The 18488-nt window shown below is 40.0% G+C and overlaps 1 protein-coding gene across 3 annotated transcripts in view; it reads left to right on the forward strand.

Annotated features, from left to right (window-relative positions):
* Positions 1-18488, forward strand: part of SPIRE1 (spire type actin nucleation factor 1) — a 132437-nt gene that overhangs the window by 109071 nt on the left and 4878 nt on the right. For 2 of the 3 annotated variants that reach the window (XM_075084638.1, XM_075084639.1), the window contains 7 exons: positions 2855-3018; positions 7904-7994; positions 8877-9019; positions 15138-15275; positions 16814-16884; positions 17623-17650; positions 17756-17892. In XM_075084638.1, coding sequence (XP_074940739.1) covers positions 2855-3018; positions 7904-7994; positions 8877-9019; positions 15138-15275; positions 16814-16884; positions 17623-17650; positions 17756-17892 — 772 coding nt within the window. Of the gene's footprint in view, positions 1-2854; positions 3019-7903; positions 7995-8876; positions 9020-15137; positions 15276-16205; positions 16288-16813; positions 16885-17622; positions 17651-17755; positions 17893-18488 lie in introns of those variants that run through there. The other variant, XM_075084640.1, reaches the window with a different exon arrangement.

The following is an 18488-nucleotide window of genomic DNA, read 5'->3' on the forward strand; positions in this document are numbered from 1 at the left end:
TTTAATTTTGGAACAAGTTATTTTTGTTGAAATCTGTTTCCTGAAACTGTAAAATTTCATGATTCTTTCCTTAAATTCCAATAATCCACTTATTCATATATATCCAGAACTGTAAGTGCAGGAGTGATGAACTGAACTTGAGCAGTACTGACAAAATGGATTTTATAAATTGCATGGTTGTCTAATTTTACTTTTTTTGTTGTTTTTGTTTTTTATTATTTAGTGCTTGCAAGTTATAAAAACACTACCTGGTTTTTTTCTTTAGAAGAAAGAATGATGATAAATGACATTTCCTACTGAAGAGCCCTTCAAAACAAATATTATGTTGGATTGTCTTCTCAATTAGCCTAAAACTTGAATAAACCAACATATGAACAACTCAACAATACATATGAACAACTCATACATGTGTGAATTTAAGTAACAACTGGTTTAGGATTTGTAGATGGTGATTGGCTACACAAATTACCTCCACAATGGATCAGAAATTTCTGTTTTGGGGGATTAAAGAAGTTGGACCTCAATTCTTAGAAAATAAAACAAAACAAAACAAAACAAAACCAACAACAGAAAGAAAAAACAAACCAACAGAAAACAATTTGTGCTGTACCCTGGGTATCCATTCCATCACCTCCCATAGTGCTAGGGGATGACTGGTGGATGTTCCCTCTTCTTTCCTTTCTCCAGATCTATCACGTTTTATTTTTTTGGAAGGAGGGCTCTACTGTTGGCCTTCCAATCATTTATTCTCCCAGTGATTCCAACAGTACTTACAGGCCATTCTGCACCCTCCCTACCATCAGGCAGGGGAGTTGGCACCCAGGAAGTTTTTGGGAGAAGGGACACCACCTTTGGCTGTTGTGTTGGTGGTGCTGGGGCTGCTTCATTGGACAGTCTGTTCAGGAACCGCCCTGTGCAATCAAAAGACAAATCAAAGGGTTTTTTCTTGCTTATTTTGGAAACCCTGAGCTGCTTCAATCAACTGCATGCCAGCTAATTATGAGGTCTCAAGAAGTGGTGTTGGCAGCAGGGAGGTGAGGCAGTTCAGGCTTTGTTTTCCTGCTGTCGCTTTCTGGGATTGTGTTGGGTGGCTGTTAGAGCAGGAATGCATTTGATGTGGAGGACGCCCATGCTGTACTCACAGAAATCTAGGAGGAAAAAAAACCCATGACCTATAAGCCATAGTACTAGTCAGGACACCCATTAGCAAAGCCTTTGAAGATAGGAACTAAGGGTTAGAGAGTCTAAGTCTTTGATTGCAGCTCTTTGTAGGGAGGACCTGAAGACAGTAATAACACTGTAGTACACAGATTCATACACTTGGAATGTCACCATGGCTTTAATAGTCTAAATAATTGCCTTTTCTTATACTCCCAGTTGAAGGTATGATTTAGAGAAGAGCTGTAATATATCTCCTGTCCTTTATAACTCCTTAATTCTTTAAAATACATATTGATTTAACTTAATCCTCCTCTTATTCCTGTTCAGTAGCCGTTCTGGTGAGAATATTGTAAAACAGACCTACAACTGCAACTGAGGCTTTATCTAGACTCTGTAGTTTTAACTTACCTAGTGCAAGAACAGCTTTTGTCAGTGCAGATTGTATTTTAGCAGCAGTGACCGTGTCTGTTTATACCAGGGCAACTATGTAAGTAACTCCAAATGATATGTGAGGACTTACGTTGTTGGCACTGGCAATATCTGGGTGATACAATTTCTCTGTCATCGTCCTCCTGGTAACCTAAAGTATAGTCATTTGACCTTCTGTGCCTGTTTTCACCGTGTATAAAAAATGGGAATAATAACTTGTCATTACACTAGCCTTAAAATACCTGGAGGTACTTTGTTATTACAAGACCGGGGAAGGAGTCCTATAATTACATGGGTAGGAAAACACATTTGTAGAAAGACCAGATGCCTAGGCATACATGCAAATGGGAGAATAAAAGCTTCTTTTCCTTCTCCCTCTGACATAATTTTCTTCAGATTGGAATACTGCACTTTGTACTTTCACAGGGATAAAACTGATTTATCAGACCAAACTCTAAGCTCTCCTAAAATATCAACACCTAGGTTATTATCTTAATGTTTAAGCTAAGCTAGGCTAAGCACAGCAGACCCGATGCTTACGTTATCTGAGGTGCATCTTCATTGCACACTGGCAGAAATCCCGAGTAATTTAGTCAGTGGAGTTACATCCTTGTAAAACTCATGGAGATGAAAATAGAGCTGAAGCCTCATGTTTCTGCTGTTTCATGAAGATTTGACATCACAGACATATTTTTAATACAAATGACCATGCAAGCCTAAGAATTGTGCATATTTTTGACGAATGCTAGTTATTTAAGTAATTTTCATTCCTGTTCTGTATACTGCAGAATAAAGTATAATTCTGTCCTCACAGGAAAAATGCGGTTTACTCCATGCTAAACCTCCTAATTTTGGTGTGGCGTTGTCTTCAGATTCACTGGAAACCCTCTTGTACAGATATGGTTGTGCATTCTTCTGATACTTGTTATATAGTTAATGACAGACTATAAGTTGAAGGAAGAATGTTTTCGGGTTTGACAGAGGATTTTTTTTTTTTTAAGTTGATTGGTGTTGGTCTGAGATTGGTTTTTAGCATTGTGCACTGCTGCTTTTTCCACTGCTTTCATTTCTTTCGTATTGCTTCTGTACCGCAAGCCATTGCCTGTAGTTCTCCACGCAATGTATTGCTAAAGTAAAATAATTGCACACATATAACTATCACAATATTTTTTTTTCTTTTTCTGTGTATTGCCTTGACAGTAAGATTTGAGAAGGCACCATAAAAATTAGGTCCAAACATCAATTGTTCTGCTTCTTTTGCTAGATGTATCTACACCAGAGGCTGGAAGAAAATTAGCGGATGCCTCTGTAGTGAATGGTGGCCTGGCACCACAAGGAGAGCAGAATGGGGCCACACAAGTGACAGTACAACGCAAGAGACTCCTTAAGGCTCCCACGTTGGCTGAACTTGACAGCTCAGATTCAGAGGTAAAAAATGAGGACACAACTTTCTTCTCGTTTTGTCAGAATTGAGTCTTATTCCTTAATTTGCTGAACTGATTAGCTGAGAAGTGACTTTGCAGATTATCATCTGAATTTTCCATGACTGCTTTGTCAGCCCACAGAACTTCAAAAATATTAGATCAGACCTCAAAAATGAGAATATTCTTTTAAAAGGTTAAATGCTAATTATGGCCTTAACTAGGATTTACTTAGTTTTTCTAAATGCCCAGTATCTGTCCACAGTGTATATGTAGCAGTTATGCTTTTGGGAATGCAGGCAAATGTGTTACACCCTTCTGGCACCTGGGCAGGAGCTGTCACTAAAGGACTCAGATGTGAGGCCAGCCTCACTGTACCAGCTGTTAAATAAAGAGCATCAGCTGTGCCAGAAGGGTTGCAGTTTGGTGCAAATGTCAGTGCATTTGTTTGCTACAGAGGCTTGGGAAGTAACACCCAACAAATATTTCACAGAGACAAGCAAATAACACTTAGATGGAGAAATAGCTTTGAATTCATCCTCTTACAAATGGAGAGGTAAAGATTTAAAAGGCATACAAAGGAGAAAAACTCTCTAGCTTAAAAGCTGCATTATAGGTGATCCTCAAGAAGTGCCGACATTACATCCTCAAGAATGTGCTTTGTCTTCTGGACCAGTAGTGTTATTAGTTGAGTTTGGACCTTTATGAAAGTTAAGCTGTCTGGAAAGCACATGCAGGCAGGGTTTATTCACAGAGGCTAATTTTAGTCTGGGGAAGGCAGTCTTCCCTGACTCTCTTTCTCTCTAGTAAATGGGGAAGGAGGGGTTTCCTGACAGGGCACTTACAAAGGCATCTAAGCTGAAAGATAGAAGGCTGGGGTGAAATATATGTGGGGAGAAATTTATCTCTGCATACTTTCTTGATCTGTGAAAGGTTGTCCGTCTTTGTATCAGGGGTTATCCTGTGGGTGACTTGTGTGGGTGCGTAATTTGGTGCATATATTCTGAAAGCAGAAGATATTTGCATTCTGAAATCTCTTAGCAGACTTTAAAATTACAACAGAGCCTATATGAGGTTTTGTTAATATGAATGAAGCTGGGTAGGATGCAGGAGTATTAAGACCTGTTAATGAGTGTTGGATCTTGAACTTACAGCTTCCCAGATTGTAGCTCTGTGCATCCTGAAGCTAATGCAGCATGATATTTCACAGGGAAAAATGAGCAGAAGTCAGTAAAAGAAAATTCTGTAAAGGGAAGCATGAAGTGATTCTTGTAGGAGGGGAAAGATAAGATGTCTGATAGTGACTGTTGATTGGGGAATACTGTATAGGCAAGCAAAGCTGTATAGAATAAGCTCTGGAACATACAGCAAAAGATAAATTGAAAATAAATCAGCCACATCGAGCTGTCACAGAACAGATGCTGTACTGGTTTGAGTCAACAGAAGTAGCTGGTGAATCAATTAAGATGATTAAGATGCTCAGCAGAATACTGGTTGGGACTCAGGAACTGTGCTGAAGTAGTGTAAATAAACAAACTGAAGGGAGTTCAGGTGAAACATTGGACACTTTTAAGATTTGGCTGGACGGGGTGCTGGGCCATCTTGTCTAAACTGTGCTCTTCCTAGAAAGGTTGGACTAGACAATCCTGGAGGTCCCTTCCAACCTGGGATTCTGTGAAATTTTCCAGCTGACGAAGGGGGTGGGACGTAGAACATTTAAAGAAAGTGAAGATCTCTCTGTCAAAATGTCTTATTTATTTCCTGACTTTTACTTGGAATGTAACACACAGAAGAGCGTATATGTTGTCCTGATTGCCTATAAATGACCCTGCCACCTCTTTGCCTGCAATTTGAATTGGGCTTAACCTAGAGTTACTCACTGGGAGTTAAATTATGACTATGTTATGCCCTAAATTACAGGCTGCAAATATCTATGCTGCTGAGCTCTGGACCTCCAAATGAGCTATGATGCAGACACATTTTCTTCCCCCTGCATCCCCTTTGTTCTTCTCTCAGCTGTGTTGTGATGCAGACTACGCCCTAACAATCGGTGTTGCCAGCCGGAGGTGAAAGGGAAGGTCTGATACAGCCCTATGCCCATTTGCTGGCCAGGGTGAATATTGTACAAACCGTTCCTGCTGTCTGTCCTTGCTTTTTTTTGCATCACTACTAGAATCACAGTTTCAGAGGGGGAGCAGGAAGTGCCATTTTGCTTTACATGGCTAATAGTGATTTTTGATACAGATGTAAAAATGGTATCTTCCTAATGAAGCTACAGCTATCTGGAAAAAAATCATGTCAGTAACGTATTCAGATGTGATGCTTTAAAAGGTGATGCCTTTAAAGCTGCAGCTTTCTCAGTACATGTAAAATTCTAATTGTTTAGTGCTCTGCAGAGGAGTGCGCAGTCCCAGATGTTGAGTTGATCCAACCTCAAATGTAAAATGTCAGATAGTCTACCACAATAGTTGACAGTTACTGTACTGACATGATGAAATTCATACGATGGTTCATTAGTATTTCCTACACAAGATTTCATTCTCAAAAAAGCCTTCCATGTTTGAGAAAACATACGGCAGTAATAGCATTTTCAGTGCCTGTGATTTTGCTTTTTGTCCATTTCTTTCACTCTGTTTTCTTTGAGACTCCTAGGCCACTAGATTAGCCAGTGTTCATCCATTGCTAATGAATTCACTAGAAATCTTTCACAAAAATGGGAGCAAGACGGAGACATCTGTGTTCTGCCTAGTTTTGCAACATGTTACTGAGACATCATGTCCATCTGGAGTTCAGAAGTGGAATGAAGAACATTTAATAGCTGTTTTTTTCCACTGAAAGGTGGTAATTAGCAAAATTAGGTGGACATGTGAAACATTTTTGTAATCCCTATTTTACAATTTATGTTAAAATATATATAGGCTTTTGATATTTTCAGTTGTCCACCTTGTTTTGTCCCTCTTCTCTGTTGCCAGTGTTTCAGACACAGGAAAATGGAAGAAAAAGGAGAACAAAAAAACCCAGAAAAGCATGTAAATAAACTCAGTGCATAGACTGTTGCTTTAATCACAATTCAGTCTTTTGTAAAACTCTACAGCACAAGATGCTGAAAACTGAAGCACTTACAATTTTTGGTGAGGACTAGGTAGGGTCCCACAGAACAGGAGACTTCTCTGAAGCAAAGATTGCTCAGATTGTGCTCCAGAGGCAACTACTCCCCGCCTGCTCCTCAGAAAGCCCTCTTTGAAGCCCTGGCTGCTCCTCATTCATAAAAATGAGCAGCACAGCACCATGGTTATGGATTTTTTTAATTGACAGCTTACTTAGTTCTTTGTCTTAGCTTGTTAGCTTCTGTGGCAATGGGAAAGTAGTTTTCCACTCAGAAGAATCTGACTTCTACAAAATGAAAAGTTTAGTAGGTCCCTTTGTACAGGGGTTATTCTCCATCACAAAATTTAAATGTTTAACTCTAGACTTGTGAACTCTGTTGCACCTCTTCTAAAGAACAGTGCATCCAGTTGTCTCAAAGGTTCTCCAGTGGTCTTTTAAGGCAACCAGGTGGCATGAAGCAGTGATATGCAAAGCTGTCTAAGCTATCTCTGTAGATAAACTGTGCTGGTTTCTGGAAGTAAAACAGCTGATGTAGCTAAATGTGCTGCTTAAACTTCCCTACAAGCTTCCTGTCACAACTGTTCTGCGGGGTCACCCTTGGTATGTTAAAGTGAATATATTGTTTTGGGACCTGAGCTGGTTTGAGTCCCTTTGCAGAATACTGTGTTGTGGCATATACATGGGAACAGCATAGGTCACGCTGTCCTCACATACAATGCGTACCCTTCGGCTAAGCATAAAGTACAGATCACCTCATGGGAATTTGTAGAGGCCTCTGTCCTGTGAGGCATGGTGCTCATTGAGGTGATCCTGCCAGCTTTTCTTTTCTGACTTGCTGTCACCAAAGAAGGCAATCTTTCAGCCAGTGGAGGTTTTCCTGCTTGCGATTCACGTAACTAAGGAAATCTGTGAGAGAGAAGCTCAGCCACTTGCTGGATTTTAGAGCAGGTCACTTGTTTGATTTGTAAATCTTGACAACTTAAATGATGTAAGTCTCCTTTGTTTAAAAGCATTCACATTAGAGCTAAAGAGCATTCACACTCAGTCCTTCAACTCTTCCTTTGGGAGGCTCTTGTGATGATCTGTATCTTGCTGGTATTTGATGGCTGAAGACAGAGATTTTGGGTGAAAGCAAACTTGAGTGGCATAATGCTTTAGATAGCTGAAAGATGTTAGTCAAAGTCTGTTTCACTTTCATTCATCTTGCAGGAATTGCTCTTGGCTGTTATGATTAAACACGCTTATATAACGAATGAGATTTCTTTTAAATACAGAAGAAAGGAGAAATGCACCAAGATTAGAGAACAGTGCAGTGGAGATCAGATTAATTTCTCTTTACCCGAGTCACTTGTATGAGTGGCTCTCATTCCTTTGGAGACCAGAGAAATCCAAGTGCTGATTCCTTGCTAGTGTGAGATATAAAGTTGAGTTAAAATATCTGCTGTCGCTGCAAATCCTTAGAAGTCCTTGAATACAATAAAGAAAATTAACAGATTACAATGGATTCATGCACCTCTCTTCTGATCTTGTTCTTTCATGCAATAGTTAAATACACTGAATTTCAACCATGTACCATTTATTCCAGTTTTTAAAAAAATTGAGCACTGAAAATTCCATTTACTCAGTGCTGTGTAGAACCAATGTTTTTCTCAGGACTTCTAGGGCTTTGAGTGTTTGAATGGTGCAAAATACCTTTGATAGCTTGTGCCTTCTGTGTGCTAAGAAGCAGTAGGAGAAGAAAAAACAGCCCTTAAGGAATTCTCTCTTTTCCTCTTGCTGCACAGGAAGAGTCAGTGCAGAAATCGGCAAGTAGCAGCAGCATCTCCCCCTCACAAGTGGAAGACCCCTCTCAAGAAGGCACCAGCAGCAGAAAGAGTGAGTTTTGACAAGAGAGCCCAGTGGCTGCTTTTACACACTTCTGTTGTCTTCTGTTCTATGAACTTTGCCTGAAACTTTTATAGAAAGCTGAAGCTGGGTGTTGTTAGTGCAGTAAATCTCTAAAGCTGAGCCCTAGAACCTGCTGAATAGGTCAAACGACTGGAAGGCATTAGTCTACCCTATATGTGGGTATTTTTGTGAAACAGAAGGTGGTTTCATACTTGAATTTGATGTGGAACTCTAGAGGTCAGAAGTGAATGGGGGGTAGTTTAGCGGTTCTCAACTTGTAACAGGCTTTATTGCTGCAGAAACACATTCTAACCTAAGACCTATTTAAATGCTTCCTGCATCTCTGTCACTGTGGCAGTGAATGTACTTGTTCAAAAGACACATAGCAAAGCAATCACCAGTACTTCTCATAAGTGTTTACTGGGAAGAGAGGAGGATCCGTTCTTTTTTTGCAGGCACAGTTATTGTAAGCTTTACTGTGTAACAATATTTTTCATCTGCTTCAAAGTGTTTCAGTTTCACTGGAAAGGTTTTGTAATGAAATGAGTAACCTCTGTGTGTGTTTTCTATGCACAATGGTGAAATAAGTAGAACAAGCCAGTACCCTGAAACACCGAATTTATATACAATGGTAACTGGACAGTAGCATGCCTATATTTGCTAGTTTTATGAATATTCCTACTTTCTCAATCTGGAAAATGCGATGAATAAGATACCTGTCTTGAAGATGCTCTGAGTATGGATGTGTACCTTCAGCCACCAACAGTGGGGAATTCTAGCAAATCAGTGGCTGGTTTAAGTACTGAGCAATGTTATCCAGCAGTCTGTCTTACGAGAACTAATTTTATTCTATACTGGTTGACTCTTTAGTGCCTCCAAAATTCTTGCCCATATCATCTACACCACAGCCTGAGAGACGGCAGCCACCTCAGAGACGACACTCCATTGAAAAGGAAACACCAACCAACGTGAGACAGTTCCTACCACCTTCAAAACAGAGCTCCAGATCACTTGTAAGTGGAGTGGGTGGTAGGAGAGAGAAAAAGAGGCATGCTAAGAGTATAATGAAAATTAAAACTTGGCTTCAGTGTGATTAGAACTTGACTCAAAGAAAACTCCTCAATTCAGAAACAGCCCTTGGCTACTAAAGACATTTTGAAATCAAGATTTGAACTTTCTCTCTCTAGCTTATTTATCCAAAATCCCAGGTACAGGTGCCTCAGGAAACATTTGCACTTTGATTAGGACTCTTGAGTAAAGCCACGTGCCTTGATTGTATTTCAGAATGTTACCAAAACAGATGAACTTCACCTTACTGATTTTCCATTTGAATAGAGACAATTCCAAAGCAGTGGATCCATTTTGGGATTTGGGGGAATTTTTTAGTTGTTGGAAGTATTTAGTTAATAGCTGAATGAATAGAATGGTTTCTTTTTTTCCCACCTTAAGAACTTGTGTGGTAACGTTTATACATGTGAAAGCTCTTTCAGTAATCCAAATCAAGGTTTGTCTGTGTTGCTTTGTTGAAGTTACTGAGGCAAAAAACCTGTATTACTGTTTGAAAAGAAAGTACAGTACATTTGATGAATTAGCTTTAATTGAGAGCTGTTTTCCAACAGAGTATAAACAGCAAAGGGTATGAAATCCTGGTTCTTTTATGCTGGCATGCTGATTAGTGCTTTGTAATTCCATGCAGGATATGTTCCTCTTCTCTTTTCCTCCCAGCAGGGTTTCGAAGTATGCCCCATGAGGTGCTGGTGAATAGAGAAATCGATAAACACATCCTAGTTTTGAAAGGAAGGGAGTATTCATTCACCCCATTTTGTAGTGCAGTGGTATTAATGGGCTTTGAAGAGTGGGTTTTTTGGCCCAAGAGATGGTGGCCAGGATCCAAGCCTATCAGATGATGAAGTTGAATGGTAACAAGAAAATAATCCCCCAATATTCCCACAACATGCTTCCTCTTCTTCTTTCCAGAGAGTCTGCTGGATTTTGTTTATTATATCCTTCCAAGTAGAATGTAGTTTCTCATTCCGGGTGAAGGTCAGGTAGTTGCATGTTGATAAACACACAACACAAGTAGACTTCTTCTGCCAAAGTGGACTTGGAGCAGAGCATATTGCACCAGAACCAAGCTGGAGGGTTCCTTCAGTATGCATTTGAAGACAGTATTGTATGTAATGGACTGCCCTGTCATCTCCTGCTGCACCCCCTATACGTGGATGCACAGGCTTTATTTTCTGATAGGCCCAGAGTCATTCACAGCCATCCTGTTTACAGGGAGGGGAGAGAAAGCATTATATGTTATACGGAGGCATTTGCTCCATCACGCTTTTAGGGTATCTAAATATGTTACATCATAATACAGATCTCATAGCATGTGTCTGAGGGGATCATGCAACTTAGAAATCTTATATGAAGCCATTTTTTTAATAGGTCAACCAAGTTCTTAACGGGACCTTTTGACCACATATATATTTTCATTCTGTCAGTCTGTTCACTGACATATGCCTAGAAAGGTATATAAAAAATAAAACTGTTGCAGAAAAACTAATTAAGTTGTTCCATTCCCCCTTAAAAATACTAAAGAAAAAGGGAAAAGATGATGTTAGGTAAGTCAGGCTAATGTGGGAACACATGGGAAAGGTTTTACTAGTTTCTCTTGTGTTTGGGGTTTGGGGGTTTTTTTTTTCTTTAATCTACAGAGCACTGTCACCTAGCTTGGTTTTGGCTACGAAGCGAGAAAGAAGGAAAATCAGTAGTGAAATGATGTTCTGGTAATAAGAACCTATTTTATTTGATGCCTAGAGAGCTTTAACTTGGCAATAGTGCCCTCTAGAGTGTGACAGACAACTCCCACAATACATTTGTTTTTGGTTTTGGTAGATGGTTTCTGATATGCTGGCACTGGCCCAGTTCTATGCTTTGGCTTACTGCACGTCTTTCCTTCCCCAGAGAGATGTCAGCTTCTTTCAGTGGCTGCGCCAGATGCTGCGTATGTAACATTGCCATTCCTGGAGTGAACGCTTCTCAATAAGTGTAGAATATTATTTACTTTTTATTTGACTTCGCACTTCTTCATCCCTTCCTCCAGGATTGATGGAGTTTCATTTCTTATCACCTGCTCCTGTGACTGCAGTTTCTCTTCAAGGTGAAAGACACCTCGTCAATAAATAGCCCTCAATGCTGGTGAAAACAGGCAGGCTTTGGCTACAGTCTCTTAGCAGGATTAGCAAGAAACGGGTCTGTCTTGCATACTAACGATGGTTTTGTGAACTGGCATCTCATCAGAGTTAGACCTTATTCGGTGGGGAGGGCAAACAAACTTGGAAGAATGCCAGGCATAGTCCTTCTGATATGTCACCCTACCAGTGCTACGTGGAAAGGCAGGGCAGCTCAGCGATTCTGGGGGGTGGTCGGCCCTGGTGGTGTGCTTGCTGTAGTGAGCTGACTTGGTGCTTAATCAGTGAGATGAAGCCAGTCCTGAGATGTACATATGGATGCCTTTGTAGTTTGTTTGCTTTTTTTATTATTATTATCATTATTATAATATTTTTTTCATGACCCAGAGGACCAAAGCTAATGGTTTCATTTATACACAGCATTCGCTTCTCTGCTTCCTATCTATTGTTCAGGTTCCTAGGATAACCAGTTTATTTCCAAGGATGACTTTCAGACCACTTTTTTCAACTATGCAAACAGCTTCTCTGCTCAGCTCTCATCCCGTTGAAGCAGCCATTTGTGGGGTGGCAGGGGCTATGTACTATCTCTGTGAGAGAGCTTTTGCCAGCAGGTGGAAATCCACAAAGGTTTGCCTCTTTTTGCTGGCTTTGGAAATCACCTTCACCAGCATGTGCCCTCCTAGGGGAGCACTTCCTAAGCTGTGGCAAGAATTAAAGCTTAGGCTGGGACATTGCACCTGATTGACATTGATTTCAATGTGTGTAGGATATTTGTGTGTCTTCAATCACCTCACGGGGAAAAGAAATCAGTTCTGAAAGGACAGCAAACTAAAAATGCAACATCACAAGATTATCAATGGGACAGACCTTAAATGTTACAGCACATGAAGATCCTGCAGCAAAAATCCAGCAAAACTATTGTAATCCTCGGACTATGTTGAAAAGAATAAGGTTTTGTGTTTCTAACAAGATACACTATGTAGAATGGAAGGGCATTTGCAATCTGTTTTACTTGAAAACCTAAATATGGTTTTGGTCCTCAGCACACTTACGTATCAGAACTTGCAGAATAACTAATAGCTATGTACCAGGGAAGGCAAATCCACTGAAAAGAAAAACTGATTTATTTGCCCCTATGTAGAATTGAACATGAATAATTTAATTTTTTCCTTCTGTTCCTTCTCCCAACCAATAAGTGAAAGCATGAAACCTGTTGCAGGAGAGTTTATAGCTGAGATATCCATCTGAATTCTTAGTTGCAAAAGCAACAAGAGTTTAGAGTGCTTGACTAGTTGTGAATTGCAGAATTTAGAGACCAATCCGGCACTTGCTCGTATTGCAGTTTACTAGGGCAGCTCATTTGAATGCCTGGTGACATCCTTTAATGAGAAGTTTTACAAGGAATATATTAGCGTAAAAATGTGTTAGTCATAAGGACCTATTAGGTGTGTGTATGCTGAGAATGACCTACAAAGCACTTTATTTCACATTATGGATATGTAATTCTTACTACCTGCTTTTCCTGAGTAAAAAAACCTAAAGCTATTATGGCGTATATGATAAGATTGCACAAAGTGTTAAGCCAGTTGTCATGAGGATCGTGGAAACTTCAAGTTCAAAATAGTATTTTAAAGTAAGATTTTTTTTCCCTTTAAAATAACAATACCAACTTGCCTTTAATATTAAAACGATTATTGAGTACAATTCCAGAAAATCAAGACCATTCAAACCACATTTTGTCTGTAGTATGTTCTGTTTTGTGCAAGCGCTGCAGAGAGCTGAATTTCTCTCACTTGGAGCTGCCTAACTTGGGTGCAGATTATTGTTGGAAGTTTGAGCAATAACTCCAAAGCATCATGGTTTAATGAAGTTTAGTCAGTGCTTAGTGTAATTCTAATTAATCTCAGCACCTTAGAGCTAGTGTTGAAACAAAAGATTTTTCTCATGTACTAATTTCCATTCCAAAAAGGGAAAAAAAAAAATCAAGCTGTTTTCTGAAATCAGCATAATATTTATCTTTCATTTAATGTTGCATTAACATTTTGTTGTCCTTGTGTAACCTCTGGAATTAAAACATTAGCATTTAAACATGTGAACATTTTCTATGTTTCCCCTGTTGCCTGCTGGCTATTTCTATTTGCTTTAGTGATAATCATTTTCGATTGGTACAGCAACAGGCCCACACTATTCCCCTAGTACCTGCTCTACACCTATAGCAGATCCGCAGACTTTCTTCAGAGGAGCAATATTCCCCGACGTCATCGTTTGTAAATTAAAGGAAAGGGCGTTCATGAGGGGGAAGGAAGAGCTTCAAGTAAGAAATGAATTTCTAAAGGCCTTAAAGCTCTGATTGATTACAAGCGTTCAGTCAGCCTCATTCACCTTGGACAGTTTCTCTCAGTCTCCCACGATGCAGAATCGAGGGTTTCGCTGGCATTGTGTGCATCACGCTTTCCCACCCACTTCCTCTCCCGTCTCGCCCCAGCCTTCAGCCGTGCTTTCTCCATAGCGAGGCAGTTGCTATGGGAAGGACCCAGAATGAAACTCTGGGAGCTGCTGGTTAGCTGTAAAGTTGCTCATAAGGAACAGAAGTTATTTTGGTTTGGCTGTGTGGTTTTACACCTCAGAGCATATTGCAGTTGCTCGTGACGTAGTTTGTTCTTTCCAGAAAACTAGCGGTTCTATACCCCAAAGGTTTAGCTGGCAAATCTAACAAAGTTAACTCAATTCTAGTCTTTTGTGGGGTACCTTAAACAGAGTGAAGTTTCTTTGTGTTCCCTTTCTAGATCGGTAAGACAACAGTTTTTAAAAATGTGGTGGTTCCTAAATGCTAATGTTTGCCAGGTCTGCAACGTAGAAAGATTTTCTTTTTAATCTAACGGAAAGACAGAACAGACCTCTGAGTGCTTGGAAATGGAGCATTTCACTACTAATCCGATTCATCACTTCAATTTGTAAACGAGATCGCCAAACTGTCAGCCACGTCTTTGTGTTTGCAGGAGAAATTTCCTTCATTTAATTCAGAGAGCATTACATGTCATTGTTGTTACTGCACAGTAGCCCCTCTGGGCTGACTGAAAAGGTTCACTAAGCATAAAGTGATGGGAGTTCCCACAGAGGTTTCTGTCTTTCTGTTGGCAATGTGTAATCAACTACAGGGCTGGATTACAAATGGGGTCGGTGCTTTTTATTCTCTGGTACCAAATTCCGGAGTTTTCTACTCAATACTCTCCTAAATGCTGGAATACAGAACAGGCACAAAATTGTATAAGCGGGAAGTTGTGTTGTTAGCCTCTATTTGGGTCTCTGCCATTAATAATGCATCACTGGGTAACCAGTTCTCCTGCTTTATATTTGAATATTATTCTATAAAGCTTAAATTTCTGCTGTTACTTTGCTGGGGCAGAAAGGAGAGCTTTTCTGTCTGAACTACGGTAACTTTTTGTAGTCTTGGTGGGATTCTGATCATGTGAGCACCGAGATGTGGTACCACTGAATAAAAATTTCTGCTAGAATGGGCTACTAACAACTTTCCTCGGCCACTCTGGGCACCACAAAGTCTCAGAGAAATTGCGTCTCTTCAAACAAAATACTTAATAACATCCACCAAATTACCTTTTCCCTTTCAAATTATAAACCTGAACGTTGATTGGTTTGAAACATCTTCGTAATGAAAGACAAACAGAGAGAAGGGTCGAGCGGTTTGAGAGGGAAGGATGAAGAAAACTGTCATTGTTGTGAAGGCTGAACATCAGACCATTTAGATCACGCTTATGCAGTCTCCGACAGTTCGAAACTCATGTGATGCCCATGAATGAGCCAGTGCTATTCCAGTTTGAAGGGAGAAACACTCTGTTTCTGGAGTTACTAACCAGGTGGCTGGTTGTCTAGGCTGAAGTCCGGAAGAAACCATTTAGCTTTGAAATAACATGGAGTTTTTGGCTTCCAGGAGGAGTTCTGTTACCCGGTGGAATGCCTGGCTCTGACGGTGGAGGAGGTCATGCACATCCGTCAGGTGCTGGTGAAGGCGGAGCTGGAAAAGTACCAGCAATATAAAGATGTCTACACCGCTCTCAAGAAGGGAAAGGTAGGGCTGGGTCTGTGCAGGCTCCGAAGCTTATTGAGGGAGGCCGGTCACACAAGCCTCCTATTTACACATTTGTTTCTTACCCTGTGTTGGGGAAAGAGAAGAAATATCCACCAAACTCCCCCTAAGTGTATAACATATGGGTCAGCTTCCTTGAATTACGTGCAGAAACATCAAAACTTTTCATGGAGATGCCTTATTTGTTTAGATCGTCTATAAAAATGCAGTAGCGTTTGCAATTATCAGAGCGTATCTATGTGTGTAGGTTTTAAACTTCACTGGCTAAAGTGATTTCTGTCCCCATGCCTTCTGCAGTATTGCTTAGCATTTCTATTCCAGAAAGTAGAATTGCAGGTAGCAGTAGGAAATTACAACAGGTTTTTCATGTGAACCCTCACTATCAAGCAAAGAGGGAATGAAAGCCTTCAGAGAAGTCAGACAACATGTGACCCCAGAAGGAGGTTTAATAGTAGAGAACCCATTAACTAACACCTTTTTTTGTGTAAACAGCAGATTGGGAATTGGTATTTACCAGCAGAAGCAGCGTCCTTTACTCCCACTCTTGACTTGTGCTTCTTGAACACCTGCAGCAAGTGGATTTTGACCTCGGTGTATTTTACCTACAGGCCTACCTGTCTCGTGTGCAGATTTAATTTAAAGATTTAAAACATTTAAGGCAGAGGGACAAGAATCTAAAAATGTCATGTGTTAGATTCAGCTGTTGCCCATTGTCCTGATGTATAAAGCTTAGTAATGAGCTTTTATCACATCTCAAAGTAAGTTGATGCTGTAATTAATTTACCCTACTATTAAATTGGCTCACTTTTATTTTTAACCAAATTCATCCAGCATCACCTGAGCTTTTGGATCTCAGTATCATCTTTTGTTTGACTGCAAAACTTTTAATTGTTCAATGCCTTTTCTTCCTAGAAAAGTTCTTAAGCTGTGATCCCTACCTCCTTGGAATAAGCTGAAGAGATGGGATTTATTATCCTACTATAAAGCAGGTTTTCCTCAAGTAAGATTGTTATAATAGCTCTTTCCTGCACCTCCTCTAGTTTTCAAGAACGTATGGTTGGAGTAAAATCATCACATGTTATCACAGGCAAAAACTTTGTGTCCCAGAACCTGATCCAGATGGTTAGGAACAATTTCCAGCCTAAATGTTTTCATGGCTGAATTTATGCCCATTTGTTCTTGTGTTTTTCAGGTGTAACAGTTACCCTTCCTTACTGCTGTTACTCTTACTTGCCCATTGCTTTTTTGTGTAGTAATGATATAAACATCAGTGAGGGAGGAGTGAAAATAAGTTAATAATTAACTGGCAGGTGTTTAATTTAGGTAAAAAAATTAGGGAGTGTTTCTAAATATATGAAGATACAATTCTGGACCCTTGTTTTTGATACCATCTTAAATGTATAGACCCCAGGACTGGATGTAGTCCTGCAGCTGTGATCTCACTGATGGGAACTGATAGATGAAGTCGTCATTGTGCGGGACTTTGCCTAACGTTGTGGACCCCTCTGTTCTTCTTTTAGCTCTGCTTTTGCTGTCGAACGAGGAGGTTTTCTTTCTTTACCTGGTCTTACACTTGTCAGTTCTGTAAGAGGTAAATATTTAATATCTGTTAATAAACGAGTACTGTTTCAGAGGGGAAGATGCTGCTTTATATGTTAGAAACCCCCAAATGTTTCTGCTGCATACTGCTCATTTTTGTTTCTGTAAGAGTCAAAGTTTTTTAAAAAAAAGATGCAAAACCAGATCCTTCCTAAGTGACAGAATTGCTTCCTTGGGCTGAAACTCTAGGCTGAAAGTGAGAGAAACACCCATTTGTTCTTTTGTGCTCATGGGAGAGTGAGATGGAATTTATTCAGACACCCCAGTCAAACCTTCCATGATCTCTGTTGTTGCGGAAAACATTTCAGAGCAATTTACCTTTGGATTCTTTATGGAGTATTGGTGGGTGGAGAAGGCAAAATGAATAATTTGCAGGCAAAATGAAAAATTTTAAGTTGAACAGTGAGACAAGAAGTCTGGAGATGTATGGAATCACTAATTTATTGTGTCACTTACCAAAGGAGGTTTCATTAGAGGAAAAACAGCTATTTCTTTGGTTTTTTTACCATGTTTAATTTTAGCTGTAGTTCTTGTTTAGTGTTTCATCTTGCTTTTGGCTTCATGTCTGCTTGAAGTTATTGCACTGAAGAAGCTTTAAAAATAAAAAAATATTTGTTTAAGGGCAGGATGGGGGGGGATTCTAACTCCTGAAAACATTTATCCCTTTTTTTTTTTATTTAAATGTAATTTTGCCTAATGAAATGATTCATGCTCTTGCTTTCTTACACAGGCCTGTATGCTCACAGTGTTGCAAAAAAGTAAGTAAATAAACTTAGGGGTTTTTAGGGGTTTAGGATTATAGCTTTCTGAAAAGCTATAATCTTTGTAACGATACTGCATGCTCCTGCTGTTCTCAACAACAGATGCGGTTGCCATCAAAGCCATATTCTACCCTCCCCATCTTCTCACTGGGACCTTCAACCTTGCAAAGAGGAGAGAGTTTTATGAGGCCAGAGAAACCCTCCACCAGTCACCACCGGTCGCTGCGGAGCATGTCCAGGTGAGAAACAACCCTACCTCACATGTGTCTATTGGAAATGCTTCCTAACCGTTTCCTCTTGAGTTATCAGTCATTAATTACTGTCTGCCTCTTTTGTAGTTGTCAACGTTTCTAAGGCTTGTAGGAACTCTTCTGAAGCCTGAAACCCATGTCTCTGCCACTCGTTGCTTTGATTTACAGAAACAGCAATACTAACAGCATGTCTTAAACCTTTTTCACATTACAGGTAAAAAATAGTATGAGTCTGGGACAACTGTATTTGTGTAGCACCTCTGCAAAAATATCCTGAGCATGTCTCTTTCTGGTGTGAATAGACCCTCCAGGATAAACCTCTCAGGCTAGAGTCACTCACTGAAGGGGAATTCAGTGATGTCTTACACAGATCTATCTCCCCGTCCCGCCCCTAATTTTTCTATGGTATAAAGCCTCTGCATAAGTCACCAGTGCTGTGATGCTGTGCCACATTAGCCAAACACATCATCTACTTACGGTTACTAGTAAGGTTGTTTTTGTCAAAGTAAATGTTACGCGTGCCCTCAGGTGGTGACCCTGCAGTCTTGCCGAGCCAGGCAGAAGCTGTCCTGTCCAGTGTTTGG

This window comes from Phalacrocorax aristotelis, chromosome 2 (assembly GCF_949628215.1).
Source record: "Phalacrocorax aristotelis chromosome 2, bGulAri2.1, whole genome shotgun sequence".
Classification (NCBI taxonomy): Eukaryota; Metazoa; Chordata; class Aves; order Suliformes; family Phalacrocoracidae; genus Phalacrocorax; species Phalacrocorax aristotelis.